Below are 26,454 nucleotides of genomic sequence, written 5' to 3'. Positions count from 1 at the left end.
AAATGGTTGATTTTTGTAATTTGATAGTCAGTTCATGAGAAAATTTTCAAAGTAATCTCACAAAACGACTAATAGTCATCGAAATATTATGTACAATGCTTATTGAATGAAATCTTGAAAGGATGCAGGAATTTTTTTTCTCTGATTTTATCATACATTTGGGGACGACGACGAAATTCTCTTTTTAATGTTAACAATTTATGTATAAAACTAGGGAATTCGATGCAAACTTACCGTTTCATATGCCCTCTGAGAATCAATCTTTGATTTCAAGAACTTTTTAGAAGAAATAAACGGCTAATAAAGACAAAATTAATGATTTTGATATATGTTCCATAGAAAACCAGTAATATTTCATAACTATTTTTGTTTGTAGTAGGAATGCCGTGTACATACACGGAGCTGCCAAATGAGGTTAAGCGCAATGGCCTACCTGTTATATTTCAAAGTACTATGGTAAATTACCAGATTTTTCGTGATTGTGACGACACAGTCTGTACCAATACTAGAGCAGGGCTGCCTTGGCACTACCTTCTTTAAATATTCCTTGATTGTTGGTGTTTGTTGATGTTTGACACACATTTTCAATTAAGCTTATCCAACAGCGCAACAGCATCAACGTAAACCGTCACAGAATTTTGGGTTCAAAGTATATACACTGCCGGCCAAAAGTTTGGGATCACAAAAAACCAGGGTCCAGAACCGGGACTTTAAAACAAGGAGGAAATTATGTCAAGCATTTTACGCCCACAAGTTGTAATTCTAAAAAAAAAAATTTAAAAAAATCTTTAAATGAAGAAGGGAAGCAGACATTCATTTTTGGTTTATTTCCAGTATTTGGGCAATAAAACAAAGTTATTTTGTTCATAATCACTTTACGAAGCCTCACCTATCTGTACCTATTATAAAATAGAAAGGTGGCGTGGGTTTATGTTTGTATGTTCGGAGTTAAATTTTTACTGGGGTAACGAAACGCGACTAACTTCGGCACACATACTTTAATTAGAATGGAGGTGGTCGTAGAAGGTATATTTTATATCGTGAATTTTTTTTGTCATATTTTAAAATTGAAAACGATTTTTGATTCAAAATTTTTTTTTTTCCTTTCCCGAGTTTATTTTTCGTTTCCTTAGGTGAGACGTTGCGAATTTGCGAGCATCTAAACAGACTGTAGACAAGAAGCGCCCTCTGATCCTTTTCAAAATAATATAATCAGTAACCACCGAGGTTGTCGAAATCACAGAGGAATCTTCAAAATTACAAAATTTGGAGTAAAATTTTTCCACAGAATATTTGTCACAGATCACAGAATCATCAAAATTTTCACTGAAATCACAGATTTTCCCAATTTTGTAAAGATTTACAAAATTATAAATTTTCATGCCACTTTCGACTTTTTATTTCTGACTCTTACTAATGAAAATATGAAAAAATAATAATGAAATTTGATTCTTTCAATTAAAACTAAAATAAGTTTCCAATTTATCGACGTTTTGCAAAATAAGCGTCACAGAAAACAGTCACAGAATCTTAGGTTCAAATCACAGAATTCGGGATTTTTTTTGTCGAAAACAGAACATGAAGTCTTCTCGTGAATGTTGTTTTTGGTTGAATGGACAAAGTTGATCAATATTCTATGACTTCATGTTTTGTTACATTTTATTTATTTTAAACTGATAAGAAATAATTCAGCAATGATTTGCTTATCATTTGTTAAGTTAGTCGTTCAATAAAAAAACTGACCCAAATTTTTAATTCAAATGATAACAGTACTTTCGTTTTCGCAATTTCAAATTTTCAGTTTGACAAGTCTTATGCTCAATAGGAATGACACTAACGGAAATTAAAAAATTTCAATCGTGACATTTCGTCTCTTTTTGTATATTCTCTTTAGGAGCATGTTATTTTTTAATAATTATTGGGCACAACTTTGCTATATGAAGATACTTGTTTATTTTACCAGTACAATAAATATTTCAAACACTTCTTTGATTCCAGAAAAAAATCTTCACATTTGATACTCAGGGTAACAGAAAACAGGACAAAATTCCAAATCTTTCAACCAATTTTTTCGCTGTTCAAATGCTTTTCAAAAAAGATCTTTAATAAATTTAGCTTTTAAAACATCTTCGACATTCTTTTTGTAATATTTTTTTTTGTGAAAATTAAAAAATACTAAAATGCTTAAGTTTGTTTTCAATGGCAAGAAACCAGTTTTTGAAACTCAATTTACCGGTTAGTAGTTATCTAGATAAAAAAAAAAATACGAAATACTAGAAGAAGACATTGAACTTGATTCTTCTTAATTTTTTAGAGATCTCTGAAGGAAAGTCTATTGTAAAATGAGCTTTAAATTCATCGAAAATTTTCACATTTTTTATTGCATTTTTTTCCTTATAACAAAACGTCAAATATTCTTAACTTATGGTTTAGAAGAAAGCGTTTGGAAGCTGGTTGATCAATCTCACACATATTTCTTTATAAACATATTTTTTGATAAAAATAAAAATCTTTTTAACGCACTTCCTTGCATTCCGATTATCATCACGGCAACAAAAGGCTCTTAACGTAAGAACCAAGTCAACGTTAACTGCTCGGTATAAATGCTTTATCTCATCGTTTTATTTCAGTTCTAAAACTTTTGCTGGGAAGGATACAAGAGCTTCTAGGATACAACTGATATCAGAAACTTTCCTGCTTAGGTTTCTGATATCAGTTGTATCCTCGAAGCTCTTGTATTCTTCCCATTGGAATAAAGCTTCATGTTTAACGAAATTTCCGCTAGATGTAGCGTTCAACAGCAAAAAGGACAGCAAGCTTTCCCCGTCTAAGCTTCCAGAATTTTCCACCCAAAAACAACTTACCTCAATGGCGACCCAAGTGGGGTGGCAATGCCGAAACCCTTCGCATCCAGATTCCGGCCCACCTTCATCGTATCGCACGGCTCTCGCTCGTTGGTGTAATCGTTCTTCGGCGACTCAATGAGCAGCGCGTACTTGCCCTTGGATGTTCGCACCCGCCGAATGCCCTCATCGTACGTTTTGACAAACACGTGCTTCCGCGAGTTCATGTACTCCCACATTCGGCTGTAGAGGGAAATTTGCGATTTCTGGTGGGTTTTTGCGGATGAAAAGAACGGAAAAAGGGGAGATTATTCGATGAAGAGCAATTATTTCGATATAATGTGAAATAAAATGGATAATTATTTCCTGAATATTCCGGAGCCAAGACCATATGTGACGGCAGGAGGGCGTCCGGGCAGCAATGAATGGGTCAATTATTCTTGTAGAATTATTTAAAGGTTATGTACGCGGACAAATAAACCATTTGGGGATAATCATTTTTGTGAATATCTGGACCATTCAATATTGAAGGGCGTTGTAGGCTGATTGAGTCAATATTTCAAGCTTGATGGAATATTGAAATGTTGTTTGCAGAGATGTACAACAAATGAGCTTATTCAGCTTGGATAAAGATACCTATTTACTTTAAAAACGAGGAAATAAAATGAAAATATTTGATTCCAGAACTATACGTCATTGAACTAACGAAGTGAAACAAGGTACACCGGATTAGTTTAAAATATATGATGATATGTTGATGACACTTTTTTATAGGTGAGATATTTTGGTCCATTTTGAAACATAAGCATTGAACCATTTTCAGTAAATTTTTGATCAATTTTATCTGATTTACATGAAAATAGATGCAAAAAGTAAATTGATTAATTCAAAAATATATGATTTAATGCTTGTTACTTTAATTTATCAGCCTTATTGATGAAAAAATATGTCTTTTTTAAGTAGGTGATAAAGATTATGATTTTTTTTAATATAGATGGATAAAAGGTTCGATGAAATGGAAGATGGTGAAAATTGACGGGTAGAATTTATTCAGAAGCATGATAAATATGTGATGATAATATTTCTAAATAAATTTTACTCGCTCATTTTCACCATCTTTCATTTCGTCTAACTTCTATCCATCTATAAAAAAAAAGTTCATAATCTTTAGATGATGTCCCTATTAAAAAGGACATCACTTTTCACCGCTAAGGCTGATAAATTAAATTAACAAACATTAATAACGGTGATGAATCTCTTACAATATGATAAAGTTTAGGAAAACCGTCTTAACACGAAGTTGCATTATTTAAAATCTATCAGTACGTAATATAATTAGTCAAATCGAAATCATGTATTTTAATTCGTTGAAGTGGTTGAAAGTAGACTGCCATTATTTTTTTTCATTATGATTAGTATTTCTTAATTTTATTTTTTTTTTGGTTTGTTACTCCAGTCTCGATTGAAACTTGAAAAATCTTTTCTTAGTTTGAAGTTTTCGGGTAAGAAAGATTATTTTTAAATTTAAACTCCGCAAATCATTACGTTACATTTCTTTTTTCAGATTTTGCAGAGCGCAACGTTTTTCGAACATAACAATTTCATTCATTACACGTTTTTAACATTTACAAAAGAAAACTAATATTTAAGATGATCACAGAGATTAATCTTATCATTTTCGCGAAGACTCCTCTCTGGAGCCACTATTTCTTATATGACTCATTCCAAGCGCCTGTACAACACATAGTCATTTTTAATATTTCATGTTTGTTTGAGTTCATCTACACCGTTTGAAAGGTTTGTTTTGATTTTTTAAGAAAATTAATTACATACAATTCGATAAGTCCATTACAAATAGCAAAAATGTTCTTCTTGATGAATGATTAAATCATTTCTTTCTACACAGGTTACACTCAAAAATCATTCAAGTACTGTTTTCAAAAACATGGAGCATTCCAACGGTTTTCAGGATATCAAGGCGTTTACAGCTTTTTTTTATAGTTATGGGTTTTTGACGGTAGGAAAAAGGGATACTTTTAATGTTGTTAACAAAACTTTGAGGGTTTTTTAAGTTTACAAAGCACTTTATGAACATATTGTTTTGAAAATTCACATCTTCTTCAAACTGTTGAAGCGACATTCAATGCAATCAATACCTCGTAAACTGTATTTATTTTGTCTATTCGCTGAGTGTTGCCGGTTTAACGACATTTGTTAAAATTATTACCAAGTTTTTAACGAAAAAGTCTTTTATGTTCGATATATGTGGGTACAATGGAGTAAACTCTTTTATTTCACCTGCTGACACAAAAAGTAGTGTTATTTTTTAGCTTTCCATCTGAAAACCACATCCGCGATTACGAACACATTTATAATTTTCGGTAATTTTGGAACTATTATAAATTTTTTATTTTACCTTAATCGAGGGGCAGTTCTGAGGAGAATTTGTGCCAAAATATAAGCTTTAATTAAACTCACATTTGAAACTTATCTGTTACTTTTGAAACAAGATATAGATAAAAAAAAACCAATGCTTCAACTTTTGTAGTGTCACATTAGAAACAAACCCAAAAAAAGCGTTTAAGGTGACCCAACAATAGTGAATCGCCTGTAAAATAACAAAGCACACTAAAATTGAAATTAAAAAAAAAACTACATCAATAAATGAAAAACGTTTTCACAAAGTTTCGTTAAATTCCGTCGTTAAACAGGGCAAAAATTTTCGTTGTCGTAATGAATTCTGGAAATGCTGTAAAGACGTTAGATGTTACGCAACAAAGGATTAAATTATATCTTGTAACCCATGTATAAGTATTAGGAAAAAATCGGTTGCACATTCACGGTTAACTTGTGCTAGGCACTGCTATATAGAGTTTGTTTGGAAAAATTGTAACACCTCAAAGTTATTGCAAATATCATTTAGAAAGTTTCAAAAAAAGATGTGACGCGACGCTGGAATGGGTCATATGCAAAAAACATAATTCAATTACCCAGCAAACATTTTTTGTAAAAACTAAACATTTGAAATGAAAGCTCAAATATTAATGCAAATCGCAATTCCTACAAAATAAGCAAACGATAGTAAATTTGGTTACTTAAAATCGGTATAAATCGGATATGATAAAACGTCCGCCATGTTTGCAAATATCGCGTGGGATTCAGATTGCTTAAAGTCAGACGGTTCATTTGCAAAAAAAATGTTCAATGTTCAACACTTTCAGTTTATATAGTTTCTGATGTGATTTGCGTAAATTTGTGTTTGTTTAATTTTGATTTTAAGGTTGAAAACTCCAAATAATGATATTTTTCATCGAAAAAATAATTAATAAACTTTTAAAGGCCTACATGGTTCCTTTTTTAATCTTAAAAAGAAAATAATCTGCATCTCTGAAAATTTGCTAATTATTGAGAAGACTCCAACACAATATTCAGGAAAAAAAATCTATCGAAGGGTCCAGAACAACTTAATTTTTTGAAAATTTGAAAACAAAATAAACGAGAAAAAATGTTCAAGTTTTCACTAATTATTTTCTCCAAGAACATCAAATTTGACAATTTAGAGCTAAGATGTGTTGAGGTTCCTTCAACAATAAATAATAATTTCCTAAATTTTGATTTTCGAAGAATATTTGGAAATTATATAAAACAAGTTGATAAATACTCAATAAAAAAGTTGTATAAGGCCTCCGATCGTTTTTTTTCCTGCATAGTTTGTTAGATAAGAGAGAGTCTTCTCTATAATGTGGGAAACTTTCATAGATGTCTATTTTTTCTTCTTGAAAATGTTCTTGTGAACACACCGTGCCTAAGTTTCAAATAAATTTTATTTATGAAGTTCTTATGTCAGCCATCCATTTGAATGATAAAATCTGAAATTTTTAACTCGAAAACTTGTTCAACTTGTACAAAACTTATTTATGTTAAATGATGGATATGAAACATTATTAGCAACAAAAACATTTAAAATAAAATATTCATTCTCGTTTTTTTTTCAGCTGATAGAAGAGTGCTTTTAATAAATAAATTGGCCCTCCCATTACGCAAATTCAAAGCATCTTAATTATTATTCCAATGTTTTGAAGAATGTTTTTAGAGTCCATGTATGTTATATGAAAACAACAACCAAATTAACGTAAAACATCTAAAATTTTAGTTAAAAAAATCAGTAAATTAAGAAATGAAATACAGCGAAGCAAAGACAAAATTGTTTTCCAATATTTCAAGTCACATTTTTATTTACCGAAAAATCTGGAATAGCGGAAAAAATGTTCCTTGGATCCCCGCATATTTATACATCGTCGTTTGATCTTATTTAGTTGAAAGTTTTTAATCTATCCTGCTTTGTTCCTCTTCCCAAAAAAAATTGTCGAACATCAGTTTCACGATTTTCTTCACCAAACCAAATTAGGAACATTTCCATAGGCAAAATTAAGAACAAGTTGTGCGATATAAGGTTTACTGATACACTTCAAAATATGTTATTTAAAAGTAAAATAAAGCTTGCAAATTATTAAAAATTTCAAAACAATTAAGAGAAGATACTTTGGAACTCAGAAGCCAAACAAATTTTTGCCCATGTATTTAAGATTGAGTCTAGCCAAAAGTCTAACGAATGTTAAATAAAGAGAATAAGAAGCCACCTCAAGTTTTGGTTTCATTTGCAACTTCAAACTTCTTAAACATATCTCCTATGCAGTTTTCAAATATAATGAAGCTTCTAAATGGCAATTCAAAATTTTAAACTCATTATCAGCTTCATCAAACACAATTATACATTTTATTCCGATTCAAAAGTCGGATTGAAAATAAATAACTGTTCAAAATGAAACGCAAAACATCAGCTTTTAAAAATATACGAAAAACGAGCACATATATTTACTTAACTCTTATGCGTACATCTTTCAAGGAAATGATGGCTAGCATCTTACAAATGCTAAAACAACCAACCCACAGAAAGTGTACTACACAAATAAAATCGATTGTTTTGTAAGACTCTTTAAGCCTCTTATGACTTGGGTTACTTGGGTATGTACGCCGAGACCGAGATTGGATCTCATGACCTCTGGCTTAGAAGACTTGAACGCTATTAGAGTGTCTGTCCCGGGATTTCCCGGGCGGAAATTCCCGGGAATTTGAAAAATTCGGGAATTCCTGATTCCCGGGAATCATTGTTTCATTCCCGGGAATTCCCGACATGTATGAAATTATTTCTCTGGAAAAGCCTGTCAGCCTCCGAAACCATTCTTATTGTTCTTTTTAAAAATGTAGTCAAACAAATAACAAAACTCATTCCGATTCCTGTAGCAGTAGACATTTGGCAGCCATTTTGTGCAAATTTTTATTCAAATAGATAAGCTTAAAAAGATTATATGAATTTCCACATCGTTTTCATTGAACGAAAACCCACAACACTTCGCGCAGCAGGTAGGCAGATTGCGTTTTATCGAAAGTAATATGTATGCGCTTGTATTCCTCTGATTCTGAAAGCCAGTTGAATTTCAAAACTTAAAAATGAAGGATACATCGTATTTTTTTCATATGAAGAGCAAATATGTAAAAAATGCAGAAAAACGAAAAAAGGTTGGAAGAATCGTCAAATAAAAATATTTTTTTTTATTAACCCCTAATTTCATGAATGAACTCTTCATTTGACATATTCAGGTTATTTAATAGTTCGATTGACTGTTTTTAATTTATCATTGTTGAAAACAGTTTGATTTATTTAATTAAAAACATTGTGGAGAGTACATTTTAAAGTTTTGAATCGAAGTTCATATATTTTACAAGTTTTTGAATACTTCCCGGGATCCCAGGAATTCCCGGGAAACAGGCCACCAAATTTCCCGATTCCCGGGGACAGGAAAACGACCGGGAAATGAACACTCTACTCGCTAACCTCTAGGCCACGATCAGCGGCATTTTAGTTAAAAATAAACGAAAAAATGAAACAAATTTCACTTCTTGACAAATATTTTAAGTTGACCTGGAATTAAGATTTGGAAATCGTTTTATATCAAATTTTAAATTCAGATTCGGATTCAGCTTGATAATAAGTTATACAATAAAAATCAAAATATCAAGATGACAAATTCGTTGAGAAGTTCAAATCACAAAAACGTAGAGTTATAATTAATTTTTTTGGTTGATTCCCTTTCAAAATATCAAATTTTAAATAAAGTCAGCTTGTAAACACAGTTCAGCTGAGAATCACAAATATTAATTAAAATTTGAGTTTATATTGCATTTAATATATATTATAAATTAATTTTTAATAATCATACCAATACCAGAGGTTTATCAAATGCCAAAGTTCGAACTCAAACCTGAAATTTGGAACAAGTTTGCAACATTTAGATTAAAATATTCAAAAATTTTATCTCGTTCTTATAGTTTTGAAAATTTGATTTATTTTCATCGATGGTTAAAAGTTTGATTTTTCAAGAGTTGAGAAGATTAAGCTTGTATGTTTTCAACATAGAATAAGTTTTTTTAATGAATTCTTTCTTTTTAAATATGTTAGTCTATGCAAAATCGGAAAACTTAAACCTGCTTGACTCTTCAGCAATTTAAATACATTAACCATCGATGAAAGAAAGATCATAAATTTGTCGCCCCTTTGGTGACATATGCTTTATTCATGATGCAAATTAAGTTTATCATTACACAGATTTTAGGACGCTTGCATGTAAATGTTGCACGATTTTTTTCAGCACGGATCCGGGGAATATTATATGAAAACTTGGCAAAGGCCAGGCATGTGATTCCAAAATTTAGGACTTAAACTCCGGGCTAAATCCGGCAAATTTTATCAAAACCTAGAAATTACTCAACAAAAATCTGGAAAAAAATTCAAAAAAAATATTTCCAATTTAAAACCCAGTGACAGATTTCGAGACTTCCAAATACTTTTCATGACTATTTTTATAAAACTTGCATCAATAGTTTGGTTTTGGAGGCTTAAAAAATATATTTGAACCCAATTATTTTTTTGGTGAATTTGCTAAATAAATAAAAAACATCTCAAAATAAAAAAACCAATCCGGGCATTTTTCGATGAAATCCGGACCGGAAAGTTCCCAAATTTTATTAAATATTCTGTCAAACCCGGATGAAACCGGGCAATCTGACAACCTATTTATGTGATGAAAATTGTGAAAAAATATCTCATAGTTGATTACTTGATAAACAATATCAAAATGACAGCAGTTTTGTTGTAGGTATAACTTAGTTTATTTTCTTTGTAAAAGCACCTTCATCCAAAAGCGTTTTACTTATATATCTGACGGAATACTTATTAGTAAAAATAAACTTCGAAAAAGTGTTACAGCAAAAAAGTTCTGTAGAGATCTTTCTTTAAATTTGTAAAGACAAGAGCTGTTCCACAAAAAATCATCCGTCTATTAAAAAAGTATCCGTGATAATCTTTTGAAATTTGTCTCATCTTCACACTAACTGTTTAAAAGTGTTTTGTCTCTTTTTTTTTTATTTTTTTTTCGTTCGTCTTCTTTCACATCAAAAACTGAACCTTAGTATTTTGACATTTAAAATGCATAACAATTGTTTTGCGATACCATTCTTAGTTCAACTTTTCGTTTGAGATAAAATTTATATTGTGTACACAAATGTGGTCATCATAGTGCCTCCCAAATGCTGATACAACCTTGCAAAATTTAATTAAGTATAATTTCATTGCCATCGTTTGAGTCAACACAATGCTAAGAATCATGGTCTTGGCTCCAGAATCGTAAGATCTTCTCCTACCGGTTAATATTTTATCATGCACATATCCTTGAAGAAGGTCCTACCGCAAAGGAACCTACAGCGTCTAGCATGCGTAATTACTTACCCGGAAGAAATCCCAGGTGGAACCGTGAATCAGCGTTCCGTACTGGACTTCGGTCTGGGAGGCCAGATCTTCGGCCGAGTTGATGGGGGTGACCATTCGTTCGACGGTCAGGAACGCGGCCAGGTTGGCAGTGTAGGACGAGATGAGGATGAGCGTGAAGAACCACCAAACCGATCCGACGATCCGACCGGAAATGGACCGGGGCGAGATGTCACAGCCCTGCTGCATGAAGGCCCCGAGCGCGAACCAGAACGAGTTCAGAATGCTGAACTCATTGACGGTGGCCTGCGGAACAGCATCCGGTTGTTCGCCTGCAAGTAGGCCAAACGCGTTGCCTTTGTCTAGGTTAATGGGAAGTGAAAAGAGCTACATCTATCGAATTAGGTGCTCGAAAATTAATTACCGTTATAATTAACTAGCCGCCACTCGAACGGTGAAAAGCGTGACACGATGTAGAGCACGACGCTGACTCCGACGTAGCTGAAGAGGACACAGATCTGCGTATGTGTGAGTGTATGTGTGTCGGTCCATCGGTTTGCGGCCAAACGGGCGTTCGGGAAAATGGATGTTGTTTATGATGGAGAGTCGTCCAGAAGAAGAGCCAGTGTGTTCGGATTTTGGCGCAATCAGCAGCGCCCGAAGGTAGACAGCACAGCATCCACAGCAAAAGCCCGGCAATGTCGAAGGGCAATGAAATATAAGATCAGGGAAAATAGCATTAGCACAGCACGAGAATAAGGTCCGTCCTGATGTGGCTTTCGTCGAAACGATGATACATTAGTACAGCTAAAAAGGTCAAAATAAGGTCGATGATTGAGTTATAAGGTTACTGGCAAATTCGATCATTATTACCTATCCCTGAATAGTAATTTTCAGGAAAACAAAAATTTCCTATACTTTCAATTTTAAACAGGTACGTTCATTCTACATGATAGTAAATCACTTTGTTTTACTATTCATCACCAAATGCTGCTACTACCCGGAATATTAACCGTGCCCGCTATGTTCGTAAACCCGACAGTGCTCGACAATTGTTGATCTACCCGATGTTGCTCTACTTCTCCAGGAAAAATTATTCTAGTCACGTTGCCAGTAACAGTGCTAGGCTGAATGTTGGGGAAACAAATCGTGACGCGTTGATGGAAAGTTAACCTACTTTTTCCGGGGTGGTCAGGTTCAAATAGGAAGGTACGCGTGAATTTTGCGTCTCTCGTTGAAAATTTAGACGCGAGTCAAGGCCATTTTGTGCAGGCACTCATATAACAAATGTTGAGTAGTATGAGGGTGAAATTTCACAGAATAGCAGGGCCAGATTAAGCCATGGGGGGCCCGGGGCAATTTTTCTCGGGGGGCCCTATGATTCGATTTTTTTTTCAAATGTTATCCCAGAGAAAACAAAACATTTTAAACGCGTAAAAGAACTGAAGATGAGTTTAGTATACTGTCTACTAATTGCCATATTGTCTGCGTAGAAGATAGTTTCTGGTATCTTCAAATAAAAACTGTTAATAAATCACGTGCCAACATTGCGGAAGAGTTTAGAAATTTCTCAAAAATGAAGCTCTGATTTGAGCTGCAAAATGCAAAATTTAATTCTCATTTTTATAATACACCAAATAAAATTCTCTGATTTGAAAAAAAAAATATGGAATACATAGATAAATGATTTTCATTTCATCATTGATCGTCTGCTTCATCGAGAAATATTTACCCAATGACAATTAGGAAATATCATGAAGATTTGAAACATAGAATACAACATTCAAAAAAATTAATAAAATTATGAAATTCAAATTCCAGAGTTACAATTAGAGCCGAAGCAGAAATTGCACCAAATGTGGATTTTACACAGAATCAAATATCATTGAAAACAGTCAAATAAAGAATCCAAATGAGTTAAGTACCTAATAAAAGATCTCAAGTTCATAAACTTCTGAAAAATAATGAAACTGAACTTCTGTTGCTAAAAAAACAACACAAGACTTGAAAATCTCAATGACTTAAATCTGGAAAAAGATAAGACTAAAAACAGAGAAATATTCATGTAAAGATAATCACTCTATGATATTAGCAATTCAACTATAAGATCGTTTTTATGATAATTTGAGAATGATTATTTGGAAAATGATATGCTGAATTCAGGATATTTACTCCAGTTGTTGTTGATTGAAAAAAAAAACCAATTCTGGTAGCAAGGTGCTTCAAACTAAAATTTATTACAGAGTGGTTAGTTTGGTAATATAAGTTTCAAATTCGATTAACTTACATTTATAGTTTTCTTGAGAGCCTTTTCCAACAGCAAATTGACTTGTAATGTAGTGTCGTCGATCAGAGAGAACTGTTTCAAAGTAATAATTTTGTTCAAAAGAATTTAACAATTTCTAAACATCAAGGTAGCTAACCTCAATTCTCAACTCAACTTGATGTAATCCGGAAATCCCGCTAGCTATTCTAGAACTGATTATCGCAAATTACTGGTAACTATTGATTAGCAAGAAATGAAATGGTTTTAATAATTAAACTATTTAAGTGCACTTTATAATTCACTTTATATAAACCTCGAGTTTACCCACGTTGCTGAAGTGATCCTGTAGATGATGAGAAAATGTGTTAAGAGTCTTATCCACCGTCGTCGTTCGTCTGTCAGCTCGTCTTGTCAGAAATAGTTGTAGGAAACGCCCTTAACGTCAGGTGGCGCGTCTGTGCTCTCTGCAGCAGTGTATCCAGTTCTCAATATCAGTACCTATATGATAAAATTCTGGTAAAATCAGTTGAAAATGTTTCAATACAAATTTCAAGTTTCAGACAGAAATTGGGATGGAAATTCAATAAAGAAACTCTGTACTGTCGATTGGTCCAACTGAAGCACCTACAGTTTTTTTTTAAATTTTTATTTTCAAAAATAGAGAGGGAAAAGGGTTAAGAATTATTTAACCAACGGAAATTTTAATAATAATGATTGAAAAGTGAAAAGTGAAAAGTGATAATAATATCCGGTACTAATCCGGGAACTGCCCAGGTAAAATTCTGGATTCTTTTTAATAAGTTTCTCTGTTCTCTCTTAGCACTGTCAGTCAGTCTAGTCAGTAATTTTTGCGAAATTTGCTGATATTTTAGGGCCATAACCATTATTTAGAAAGTTAACGTTATAATAAACATTATTATTGTGCATGACGTTTATATGTAATAAAAATGAGGAGATGTTTTCTTTATTTTTCCTATTTTGTTCAGAATATTCTAACTGACATGTTTCGATAACAAAAAAAAAATGTGCCACATATTCTTCTTAATTTTTATTTCCATTTTTTTCGAATTCGGATTACATTATTTTTGTTTTTATTTTGGGTTGAAAATTTTGAAAATTCATTACCAAGATGTTGATATTCTCAGCCCGCAAAATGCGGGAGAACTCTTTCACTGCGTACTCTAGGGGCATTTTTTTAGATATTATTTCACGGGGGCCCCCCGTGGCTATATTCAAGTTTTCATTCCAATTTTCTAGTTTTGATTTTTTTTCATAGATTTGAAGAAATTGAAGTACATAGTATGATTAAAGTAATGTTAAAACTTTTTTTTCCTCGGGGGGCCCCCCTGAGCCGGGGGGCCCGGGGCAATCGCCCCTTTTGCCCCCCCTTTAATCCGGCCTTGCAGAATAGATAAGATTTATTTAAAAAAATAATTGAATTCGATTGTTTGGTGAGAACATAGTTTTAATGCGTTCTATATTACTTGTACATTTCATTTACAAGTTAAAGAAAAAAACTTGAAAGTTGTACTCACTACTGTGTATTGTACAGTCCTAGCAGATTTTCTTTAGAAGCTACTTTTACTAAAATTAAAGTTATCCTGACTGAGATTTGTTAAAATTACTAAGGTTTTAATTTAAGCCAGCATACACGAGAGCTCGTTATATTTTTGGCATTTACTGTGATTTCAAAATTGTTAGACAAAATCTTTTTGGACCTCAATCGAGTTTTAAAAAAGAATTATTTCAATGAGGATGAAATTTTTGATAACTTTTGATGCCATATTCAAATCAGTTTATGATTGCGATTTTTTTTAAAAACGCAGTTTTATTTAATTTTTATAAACAACGTTTAAGTTTATCTAATGCTAAAGAACTCAAAGCACTTTTGAATAAGTTTCAGCCTTTATTTTATATTTGACTTTTTGGTGGTGTAACGTCGTTGATATATAGCATAGCATAACCAACAAAAAATGCGAAAATAAGAACCTGAACTCAGTATTTATTTCAATTGATACTTTTGAAAATCAGTGTGGTACCATATTGCACACCGCGACAAGTCAATGTAATCATGGAAAGGAAGATCTTAAACAGCAAAACAAACTATTTAGGTGCAGAGAATTCATACGACCCAGAAAGCTGTTTCAGAAACGATATGGAAAGGTCCAGTTTAGGAAATCCTACTTGTTAGATAGGATTGAAAAGTTTCAAAATAAAACAATCTCACCAAAATCCATCGTCAGCCGGCATTGACTTCAAACGCTTCTTAGCGTGTGGTTCGTAATGAACTAATCGGAGTTTCAAATCCTCTCCATCTGTATATTTCATAACTATTAGGCACTTATTAAACTTTTTAATTTATGGTTAGAGGATACTTGAAAATTTGCCAGCCGAAAAACACACAACTGTCATCGACGGCCACAGCCTACCAAGCCCTGGTGGTGTAACGTCGTTGATATTTATACAAAAAAATATATATGCAGAATTTTGATTTGGCATGGATATTGATTTGACTTAAATATTGATGGTATGTTGTTGTGTGAGTGTCAATTATAAAAGTTTATGAAAGAAAAAATCAGAGTTTAAAAGATTTTGTGTTTGCGTACTCCGACACAATAAATTAAACTGACAGAATAGGACTGCCCTTGAGGTAAAGATATGTGCGTTACTCTCTGGAGCCACACTTTAAAACCTTTAAAGGTTCTCAGTTAGCAAAACTTATTTTTCAGCTAATTTTAATTAAGCTGACCATACAAAACTGAGGACCATGGGAAAAATTGCAAACTGCAGGTTTTGAATCTCTTTTGATTTTCATGCGAGCGATGTCTGAAATAATTCAATGGGGTGTCTTGCTTGATTGTTAACTATTGATTATGTTTGGTAAATTTTACAGATGTCTTTTATAGTGGAAAATATTTGTACATCAATCTCAAGTGATTCGGAATAAATTTGATATTGTTCAGTTCAGTCTGGTGGAACCCCTACCAAGTATTCTGTTACATCTCAACAATCATTTGAATTTTCATTTCTACCAATGAAAGTAGCTGCATAAATTAACTTAAAAAATAACTTTTTCAGCCTTGGTTTTAATATTTCTGCCACTGTTGAACTTCGGTCGAATATTCTGTCAGGTTATTAATAAAAATACAAAAGTGATTATTTCAATTTTCTTTTATTTCTTTCTTTTTAATGCTCCTTATGTTTCGGAGTCGTGTATTTTCAACCAGATGATATAACGAGATGTAATGTATAACAAGATCTTTTTCAGGTAAAGGTATCTCTGATTTTATAAATGTCATCAATAACTGAAAGGATATCAGATAACTGGTCGCTTCACGTACATTTATCACCGATGAGAATGAGTTCCTGTGAAATCTAATTTGAGCAAGATATCTTCAAAATAGTTGTTAAAAACAAGGATGTTCTTCATCCTTAAGCATACCATTCGTTCTACCACACGTTCGGGAAGTTCAGGACGATTTTTTGAAATTTTTTTAATTGTAAAAAAGGGCCGAAATAAGCCGAATATTCGGCCTAACGGTTTTTGGGCTATATTCAGAGCCAAATATTTGGCCGGTCAAATGTTCAGTAGGTGCATCTCTAATAGTAATCAGTTTATGATAATGGCTTATTACTGAAACAAAATTAAAAATATTTTCGACTTCCTTCTAATCTCTAATACCACAATAGTTTAGTTCAATTGTAGAATGAAAAATTTCTTTTTTAAACAGTTATTTCTGTTAGTGCTTTTTTGTTTTCTTATTGCAAATTCTTGATTTAAAGGAAACAAATCTATCGTTCAGTAAGGACGATATATAGACGCTAAAACCGAAGATGTTTGTTGATGTTAATAAAAGATCTACAGCCCAATTTTTAAACTGTAAATAATATTTTTCCGAATTATTTTATCGGTGAAATGTAATATTCTTAGAGAAAGAATATTGCAGTATTGTGAGATTATAGATGAAATGATCAGAGTAAGATGAAAGATGTGGAAACAAAACAAAAGGGTTATTTCAGTTTGAAAAAAAAATCAAAGAGGCTTCTCTCTGGAGCCACCTATGAAAGTATTGGCAAAATGAATCCAAAAATCAATTAATTGAGGCGAAATTGATTCAATAGTTTCAGCCGTCACTTACAGTAAAGCAACAGGAATGATTTAGGGAGATCCTAGCCAAATGTTCACACATTCTTTATCGTTCTTGCAAAACCAAAAAAAAAACAAAGTCAGTCGTTGATCTATTCTTGTGAGTGCCAGACGTGTCTGAGTGCATCTCTGAATCAAAATTTTTAGAGACACAAGGTTCTCCGACTTTCACAACAAGTAGACGACTAGTGCGTGGGGTGCTCCATAAGTTTGTTTACAAACATAAGAATATTTGCTCAGCTGATCAGTGATTAGTTAATAAACAAACTTCATGGGTTTCGCAGTATGGCCAAAATGGCCTAAATGACTGAATCGAGGATTTGGAAATCGAGGAAATCCTACAAATACGCACCTAGCTCTGAATTAAGATTCGTAAGAATCGTAAAATCACGATAATTGCGTTAGTTGGTAGAATAAGCATAAGGAGCGCAGATTTTCAAGGCTGCTGCAATGATTTTTTGGTTATGATTTGGCCACTGATGAGACGACAAATTGGCTGAGGGAGCTCAGATTGTTAAGGCTACTGCTAAAAATGGTTTTTGATTCAGCCACACCGGTAAAAAGCCGGATTGGATCAGATAGCGCAGACATTCAAGGTACGCTCTACGATTGTTTGTTTATGAACAGATTCTGGTTAATAAAGACAGAGCAACAGCAAAACCACGGATTGGAATGACTGTTGCTGAGAATGTTTTCGGATTGTTCCGGTAAACAAAGACAATCGTAAGGAAATGTACAGATTGAGAAGGCTGTTGTTATGATTATTTTTCGGTTGTTCTGAATCTCATAAACACTTAAAGAGCAGCAGGAAAACCACCAATTGGAATGGTTGTTGCTAAGAATGATTTAGAATTATTCCGATAAATATCTGATAAAAAAAAGACAAATTATTTTATTTAATTTTTATTCAGTGTTGCCGCATTCAAATTCCATTAAATTTATAAGAAGAAGATCTTACTGCGTTGAGAAAGTCGGACTCCCATACCAAATCAGCAAAAAACATAACAAAAATATGATCTATTATGCTACGAAAAAACATGCCTCAAAAAGTAAGACTGTAAATCAGCTACGGAATGCTAAAAAAAATTCATTTAGTGTTCGTTCAAGAAAGCTGCAGTTAGAAGCTATCAGTTGTTTATTATATTTTTGAAAAGAATTTATTCGAAATTGACTTTTTGATGAATATAAATTTATTGCGAAGATCTTGCTTTTACATACTCAAAATCCAGTGCACGTTGAAATCAACTGCAAGAAAATCTAAGAAATTGAAAATTGATAAAATTTTCGAAAACCAGCTACTTTACAAAATTCGACAAAAATACTGTGTTTCGATATAGACAATCTGTTAATGCAAAAATGTCCCGAGTTACGTCAACTTTTCGATCGTCTTTTCAAAATTTATTTGGTGAGACTTAAACAATTGTGACGGCTCATTGAATGAAAAGTGCGTGTTTTTCACATCGTTTTTACATATTTTGTGGTCAAGATATAAAATTTAAAAAAATCAGAAAGTATATCTTTATGTTCAACGTATAGCTTTGAACCTCAGCTTTCTTGGACATTGAGTAACATTTTTTTGAGCATTCCGTAGCGGTTCAACATTTTTTTTCCGAAGAATGTTTTTCGGATTTTTTTTCTTAGACTTTGAATAACGGGAAACTGAAGTGTTGTAGATGAACTATGTCTGAAAAACATATTTGAGTTACATAACGAGGTTTCCAAAATTAGAAACTTTGAACAAAGTGGTTTTGAAACAAGAGCGATACAGTGGTTTGAGGCGAGGAGTGTCAAATGAACACTCAAAATTTGATTTGGGAGTTTTTTTCCTGGGCTTTCAGGATGCGTCCATAAAAAAGTAACAATGCAAAGATAAAGATTATAAAAATTCATTGAGGGTCCCCAAGGATTTTTTTCATTTGGATGCACCCGCATAAAGTTTAAAGCCGCCAAACTCCTCCAATAGTGCCATACTGACACTCAATAGCGGATTAGGTTATATAGAAAAAACTATCGAAAACCTTTTTTTGCATAAATCGATTAGGAGAAATTTATAAAATTTACTGATTTGCACATTGCCTAGATTTTATATAACTGAAGTTGTTGATTGAATTAACAGATTATCTATTTGTACTCGTACTCCCTTTCACTTTCTTTTCGTCGTTTAATAAACTCAATTTTTTTTTACATAGTATTTAGTATATAGTATAAAAATACTATGATTTTTATTTACATAGTGATAAATTCAGTACAGGAAGCAAAATTGTGGAATCGTACATCAGATGCATAAAATGCAGGAATTCTTCCGAAATGCTTGTACATTTTAGAACACAAACTTAGTAAAATTATAGAAACTTGTTGATCCGGTAGACTCTGTTCTATCATAAATATCTTGATTTCTTGAGTTCCGATGATCTTGTTCTGTCAACAATTTTAATGATTCGGTGTTTCGCAATGTGTCAAATTTCAAATTGAATTTTTAGTGGTTTTCCTCGGTTTGAAAATTGCGAGAAGTTTTTTAATGTATTTATGTAATTTTATTTCAAATTTTACGAGAGTTATTACAAAAAGGGGTTTTTTCGTAGCTAACATTGATTTTTATGTCAAACTCTAAGATTTTATTGAATAGAATAGTTTATTCGTGAAAATCAATTATAAAGTCATGCCAAAATCATTTCATATTGACTAAGTTTTGATGTAAATCATTTTAAAATTGTTTGAATAGTTTCATTTTTAATATTGTTTACATAAAAGATGCCTCCTTTCTCCACACTTTTCTTGAAGCCCATAAGCTTGTCAGTGTAATGAATATTTTTTAATAATGGATCTTCATTGTGTTCTAAATTTGTTTAAAATCGTTTTTTTCAAAAGTTGTTGAATTAGCGAATTGTGTTTCTTTTATAAATGTTTTATAAACATTTTTTCTTAAATAAATATTGAATAAGATCTTCGTTTCAAAAGAGGGAGTGTCAAATTGACACTCCAAAGACTCTAAAGGGTTAAAATTTCTGGGACGGGTGAGGGTTCAGTGTTAAAATGAGACAATTTTTATATATAATTTTTTTAGGTCTTCTAATTTCTTATCGAATTGTTGATGAATTAAAATTTTTACTTAGCTGTTACAGTTCTGAATATAGGTTTAAAAGGAAAAGAAAACATCGAAGACCCGTACTCGAATCAGAAGCACACTAATTAGAGAAAAAAATTGCAAAAAATTACTCCTCCATCATAATTTTTTAATTTAAACAGTAATTTATAATGCTAAGTTTGTTTTCCCTTGATGAAATGAATGAAATCAAAAGATTCTATACTCACGAATCATCCAGCAGAATTGAGCCTTTGATTTTTGACACAAAATTACAAGAAAACAAATTGTTCTTCGAAATTATCGACGTTTTTCGGTGAGTTTTAATAATAATAAAACAGATTTACCAGTTGTCCATACGTTTCGAGCTACTCTGGCATTCGCTCCTCCTCAGTGGACACTAAAATTATATTTTACTTTTATACATTAAACTTTAAATCTAAATTTTTAATTTTAACTTACAATTGACTGGCCATCGTCTGAACTATTTTGATTTTGGACAGTTTGTTTTGTTTTGCGTTTACATTTGTTTGTCAGTGTCTGTGTCAATTTTGCGATTATGGGGTCGTAAGCGGTCTTAAAATTTAACGAGTCTCTCTGCCTATTAACGACATTATCGTCACCTCTCAATTTGATGTAAAATGTCTCGGCAGTTATTCTAGCATTGTATCCAGTAACTCTTTCCAATATTTTGGTACTTTCAAAATCAAAAATGTGCCCAGTTTCTAGACTGTGCTGTGCTAGACCTGTACTTATTTGTTTTGTGGATACATTTGTCTTATGTTGCTTCAAACGTTTTTCTAAAAACTGACTCGTTTCTCCTACATATGATTTACTACATCCTCCACATGTTATTTCGTAAACAACATTTATGTTTTTGTTCTTTGGAATCTTGTCCTTGGTTTTTGTGAATATCATATTTTTGACCTTGTCTAATGGCTGAAAAGCGACGTTGATATCAAATTGTTTTAAGTATCTGGACAATTTTTCTCCCAAACCAGCACAGTACGGAATGGTTACAAAATTATTCATGCTCTTACTGGACACGCTTAAGCTATTGTATAATTTGTGTGTTCGTTCTTTAATTACATTTCTTACAAGATGTGAGGGGTAGTTATTAATTTTTAAAATGTTTTTAACTGTCTTGAGCGTTTTTTCCCTGTATCTTGTGTGAGTGAGCCTAATTGCTCTGTCTACCAATGCGATTATTGTATTTTTTTTATGCGAAAAAGGGCTAACGGAGTTAAAATCTAAATATCTACCTTTCTCATCTTTGGGGAACCATTCCGTTGATATCGTGTTCGTTTCTCGGCGTAAAATTGTATCCAAGAATTTGATTTCACCATTCACCTCGTGTTCGATTGTAAACTGCAGCCTTTGATGAAACCCATTGAATGTACGGACGATTTCGTGTTGTTCATCACTCTTTGCAGCAACCAAGCAGTCGTCCACATACCGCTTGAAGAACACCGGTGAGATACCCTTCGTTTGAAGTTCAACGAGTGCTGCCTGTTCAATCCGTTCCAGAGCGATAGATGACACAACTGGACTCAATGGGGAGCCCATCGGAACACCAAACTTCTGCGAGTAAAATTTCCCACAATATTGGAAAAAGGTAGATTCCAACACTAGTTTTAACAAATTCAGGAAATCATCTTTTTGAATTTTTGTGTGCGGTTCTAAATCGTCCCAACGTAACGCAATTGATTCCAAAGCGAAATCAACTGGTACGTTCGTGAACAGTGAGACGACGTCCAGTGAGAAAAGAACCGTCTCTGGGGGAAGAACGACACTCCGCATTTCGTCAGCAAAATCAAAACTGTTGTTGATGTGGTGCACGGTGTTTCCGGCGATCTTATTTAAAATCCCAGACCGATATTTCGCTATTTTGTATGTGGCAGTGCCAATAGTTGACACAATCAAGCGAAGTGGCCTTCCATCCTTATGTGTTTTGGGGAGACCATACACTCTGGGCGGGTTGCAGTGAAACACTTTTAATTTGTACATTGTGCGTTTGTCAATGCAACCTTGCTTATGCCACTCCGTGATGATGGTATTGATTTTTTTAAGTGTTGTGCTGGTCGGATCCTTATCAAGGCTAATATAGGTTTCATTATCATTTAACAGATTCTGCATTTTTTCATCATATTCTTTTCGTTTCATGATAACTATAGCCTTGCCTTTATCTGCTTTTGTGACCAACAGATCCGGACGATTCTTAAAAAATACCATCGATTTTCGCATCTCACTCCTCATCAGCTCGTGTTGATCATGCGACGGATCAACACGAGAGAATCGTCCGGATCTGTTGGTCACAAAAGCAGATAAAGGCAAGGCTATAGTTATCATGAAACGAAAAGAATATGATGAAAAAATGCAGAATCTGTTAAATGATAATGAAACCTATATTAGCCTTGATAAGGATCCGACCAGCACAACACTTAAAAAAATCAATACCATCATCACGGAGTGGCATAAGCAAGGTTGCATTGACAAACGCACAATGTACAAATTAAAAGTGTTTCACTGCAACCCGCCCAGAGTGTATGGTCTCCCCAAAACACATAAGGATGGAAGGCCACTTCGCTTGATTGTGTCAACTATTGGCACTGCCACATACAAAATAGCGAAATATCTGTCTGGGATTTTAAATAAGATCGCCGGAAACACCGTGCACCACATCAACAACAGTTTTGATTTTGCTGACGAAATGCGGAGTGTCGTTCTTCCCCCAGAGACGGTTCTTTTCTCACTGGACGTCGTCTCACTGTTCACGAACGTACCAGTTGATTTCGCTTTGGAATCAATTGCGTTACGTTGGGACGATTTAGAACCGCACACAAAAATTCAAAAAGATGATTTCCTGAATTTGTTAAAACTAGTGTTGGAATCTACCTTTTTCCAATATTGTGGGAAATTTTACTCGCAGAAGTTTGGTGTTCCGATGGGCTCCCCATTGAGTCCAGTTGTGTCATCTATCGCTCTGGAACGGATTGAACAGGCAGCACTCGTTGAACTTCAAACGAAGGGTATCTCACCGGTGTTCTTCAAGCGGTATGTGGACGACTGCTTGGTTGCTGCAAAGAGTGATGAACAACACGAAATCGTCCGTACATTCAATGGGTTTCATCAAAGGCTGCAGTTTACAATCGAACACGAGGTGAATGGTGAAATCAAATTCTTGGATACAATTTTACGCCGAGAAACGAACACGATATCAACGGAATGGTTCCCCAAAGATGAGAAAGGTAGATATTTAGATTTTAACTCCGTTAGCCCTTTTTCGCATAAAAAAAATACAATAATCGCATTGGTAGACAGAGCAATTAGGCTCACTCACACAAGATACAGGGAAAAAACGCTCAAGACAGTTAAAAACATTTTAAAAATTAATAACTACCCCTCACATCTTGTAAGAAATGTAATTAAAGAACGAACACACAAATTATACAATAGCTTAAGCGTGTCCAGTAAGAGCATGAATAATTTTGTAACCATTCCGTACTGTGCTGGTTTGGGAGAAAAATTGTCCAGATACTTAAAACAATTTGATATCAACGTCGCTTTTCAGCCATTAGACAAGGTCAAAAATATGATATTCACAAAAACCAAGGACAAGATTCCAAAGAACAAAAACATAAATGTTGTTTACGAAATAACATGTGGAGGATGTAGTAAATCATATGTAGGAGAAACGAGTCAGTTTTTAGAAAAACGTTTGAAGCAACATAAGACAAATGTATCCACAAAACAAATAAGTACAGGTCTAGCACAGCACAGTCTAGAAACTGGGCACATTTTTGATTTTGAAAGTACCAAAATATTGGAAAGAGTTACTGGATACAATGCTAGAATAACTGCCGAGACATTTTACATCAAATTGAGAGGTGACGATAATGTCGTTAATAGGCAGAGAGACTCGTTAAATTTTAAGACCGCTTACGACCCCATAATCGCAAAATTGACACAGACACTGACAAACAAATGTAAACGCAAAACAAAACAAACTGTCCAAAATCAAAATAGTTCAGACGATGGCCAGTCAATTGTAAGTTAAAATTAAAAATTTAGATTTAAAGTTTAATGTATAAAAGTAAAATATAATTTTAGTGTCCACTGAGGAGGAGCGAATGCCAGAGTAGCTCGAAACGTATGGACAACTGGTAAATCTGTTTTATTATTATTAAAACTCACCGAAAAACGTCGATAATTTCGAAGAACAAACAATCGCGGTGATAAATCCAAAACTCAAGAAAACAAATTGTATAAAAAAGTATAAAGGTAAGGTATAACAGTAAAATTATTGTTGTCATGTAAGTCACTTAACATGCAACTAATTTTTCGATATTTAAGTGCTTGTATATGCTGGTTTTCCCATTTAAAAAAAAAATTCGAAACATTATTTTAATGTACTTTTTTTGGCGTTGCAGGATACAGTAACCTCACTCCAAAGAGTTGATTACAAAATCCGTCGTTATTGTTTCGGTACACCCAAACAAACACCTTGATTCAGGTCGTACATGAATATATTGATTCCAGCGGAAAAAAGATGAACCTTCAGGATGTGTACATTTAAAATCTTTAATAAACATAACCGGATGTAGGATATCCACAGACAAGTATGTGCTGGTTCAAATTTATGGATCCATTTTGCGAATGGATAGTTTCCCGCATTCGTTATACAAAATATAAATATTATCTTTTCCCAGAGAGTGAAAAAAAAACCCAATCGCTCCCACAGTTCGTTCGCTGCTTATCGCGGTCTGAGCACTCGCGCGTCGAAATCTGAGCAGCAAGCAAATCGGTTGTTGTTTGCCTAGCAGCGTCGTTCAAATACACAAACCAGCAGCAGAGCACCTAGATTGCTACTATTTCAAAAGATACCGGCAAATCTGTCCCAAAAACACGCCAACAGTATCGAGTACCAAGGTATAATTTAATGTTTCGACTGCTGCAAACATCAAACTGCTAAACAGGGCGACGGCACCTGGTCCGATGCCCCTCCCCCTTTTCATCGCCCATTGGCTGGCACTTACCCAGATCTCCTTGGACAGCGGGTTGAGAAAGCTGAACACACCCGGCTTCTGCTTGACCGGCCGTTTGATCATAATGGAGATGCCGAGGGACATGAACGGCTTGCTGAAGTCGATAACCCGCTCCCGTTCCGAGGTAATTGTCATCGATGCGATTGCGATGTCCGCCTCTTTCCGCACCAGCTCGCCGACCATGCCGTCCCAGCCGCCCTTCACGTCCGGATTCTCGGCGCCGTACTGCCCATCCTTAACGATGTGTAGCTCATCTGGTTGCGAGGACCAAGGACCATTCCCAGGTATTGCAGCAGCCGCCATTGTTGTTTTGGTTCCGATTCCATGCAGTGGTTTGGGGGAAAGAAGAAACAATCCAGTAAGTGAACGTGTGTTTGTGTGTGTAAGTTAAATTAGATTTATGGTTTGCATAAAGTGCCAAAACGGCTCACGGCTGCTGGTGCGTGTGAAAACCTACTCTACACACGGCAGAGACACAATGAGCAAGAGTGGCCCTCACTGCATCAGGGCAAACGCAAACCCAATACAGAATCAAAGCCAGAGACAGAGAGAGACTCAAGATTAATGTGCCGAAGAGCTTTGCGGGTCATCCGAGGCATTATTTTTGTTCGAGTCGAGTCGGTCGGTCCCAAACAGCTCGTTGACGATTTCGGTCAAAGGGACACGCACCCGGGACTCATTCATCGGGACCAGCACACTCTTTCAGAGGCACCTCTCTTTATCAGCTGCTGGGTGTGAGATTAATTTATCATAACGATGCAGTGGTCGGTATCTACCTATATGGTCAATCGAATATTTATCTTGATGTCATCATTATTATGCCATTGTGGAACTTTAATTTTTGGAATGGTGCTGGAACCACCATCAACGATATCGATACTGTCTGAATTGCTTAATTTACAAGAATCTTATATGAGTTGTTGAATGAACCGGATAAAAATGACTAAAAGATGACAAAAATGATTAAAATGACAAAAATGACAAAAATGACAAAAATGACAAAAATGACAAAAATGACAAAAATGACAAAAATGACAAAAATAACAAAAATGACAAAATTGACAAAAATGACAAAAATGACAAAAATGACAAAAATGACAAAAATGACAAAAATGACAAAAATGACAAAAATGACAAAAATGACAAAATTGACAAAAATGACAAAAATGACAAAAATGACAAAAATGACAAAAATGACAAAAATGACAAAATTGACAAAAATGACAAAAATGACAAAAATGACAAA

At 33.8% G+C, this 26,454-nt stretch overlaps 1 protein-coding gene across 2 annotated transcripts in view; it reads right to left on the bottom strand.

Annotated features, from left to right (window-relative positions):
- LOC129757511 (glutamate receptor 1) overlaps nt 1-26,454 on the bottom strand; it is a 603,301-nt gene that overhangs the window by 23,477 nt on the left and 553,370 nt on the right. The window contains exons 7-10 of one of the 2 annotated variants that reach the window (XM_055754774.1): nt 25,200-25,462; nt 11,093-11,186; nt 10,690-11,030; nt 2,865-3,109 (exon numbers count right to left, since the gene is read on the bottom strand). In XM_055754774.1, coding sequence (XP_055610749.1) covers nt 2,865-3,109; nt 10,690-11,030; nt 11,093-11,186; nt 25,200-25,462 — 943 coding nt within the window. The remainder of the gene's footprint in view (nt 1-2,864; nt 3,110-10,689; nt 11,031-11,092; nt 11,187-25,199; nt 25,463-26,454) is intronic. The other variant, XM_055754775.1, reaches the window with a different exon arrangement.

The sequence above is a fragment of the Uranotaenia lowii genome, chromosome 3 (genome assembly GCF_029784155.1).
Source record: "Uranotaenia lowii strain MFRU-FL chromosome 3, ASM2978415v1, whole genome shotgun sequence".
Taxonomy (NCBI): Eukaryota; Metazoa; Arthropoda; class Insecta; order Diptera; family Culicidae; genus Uranotaenia; species Uranotaenia lowii.
This window is presented reverse-complemented; position numbering and strand designations above follow the sequence as displayed.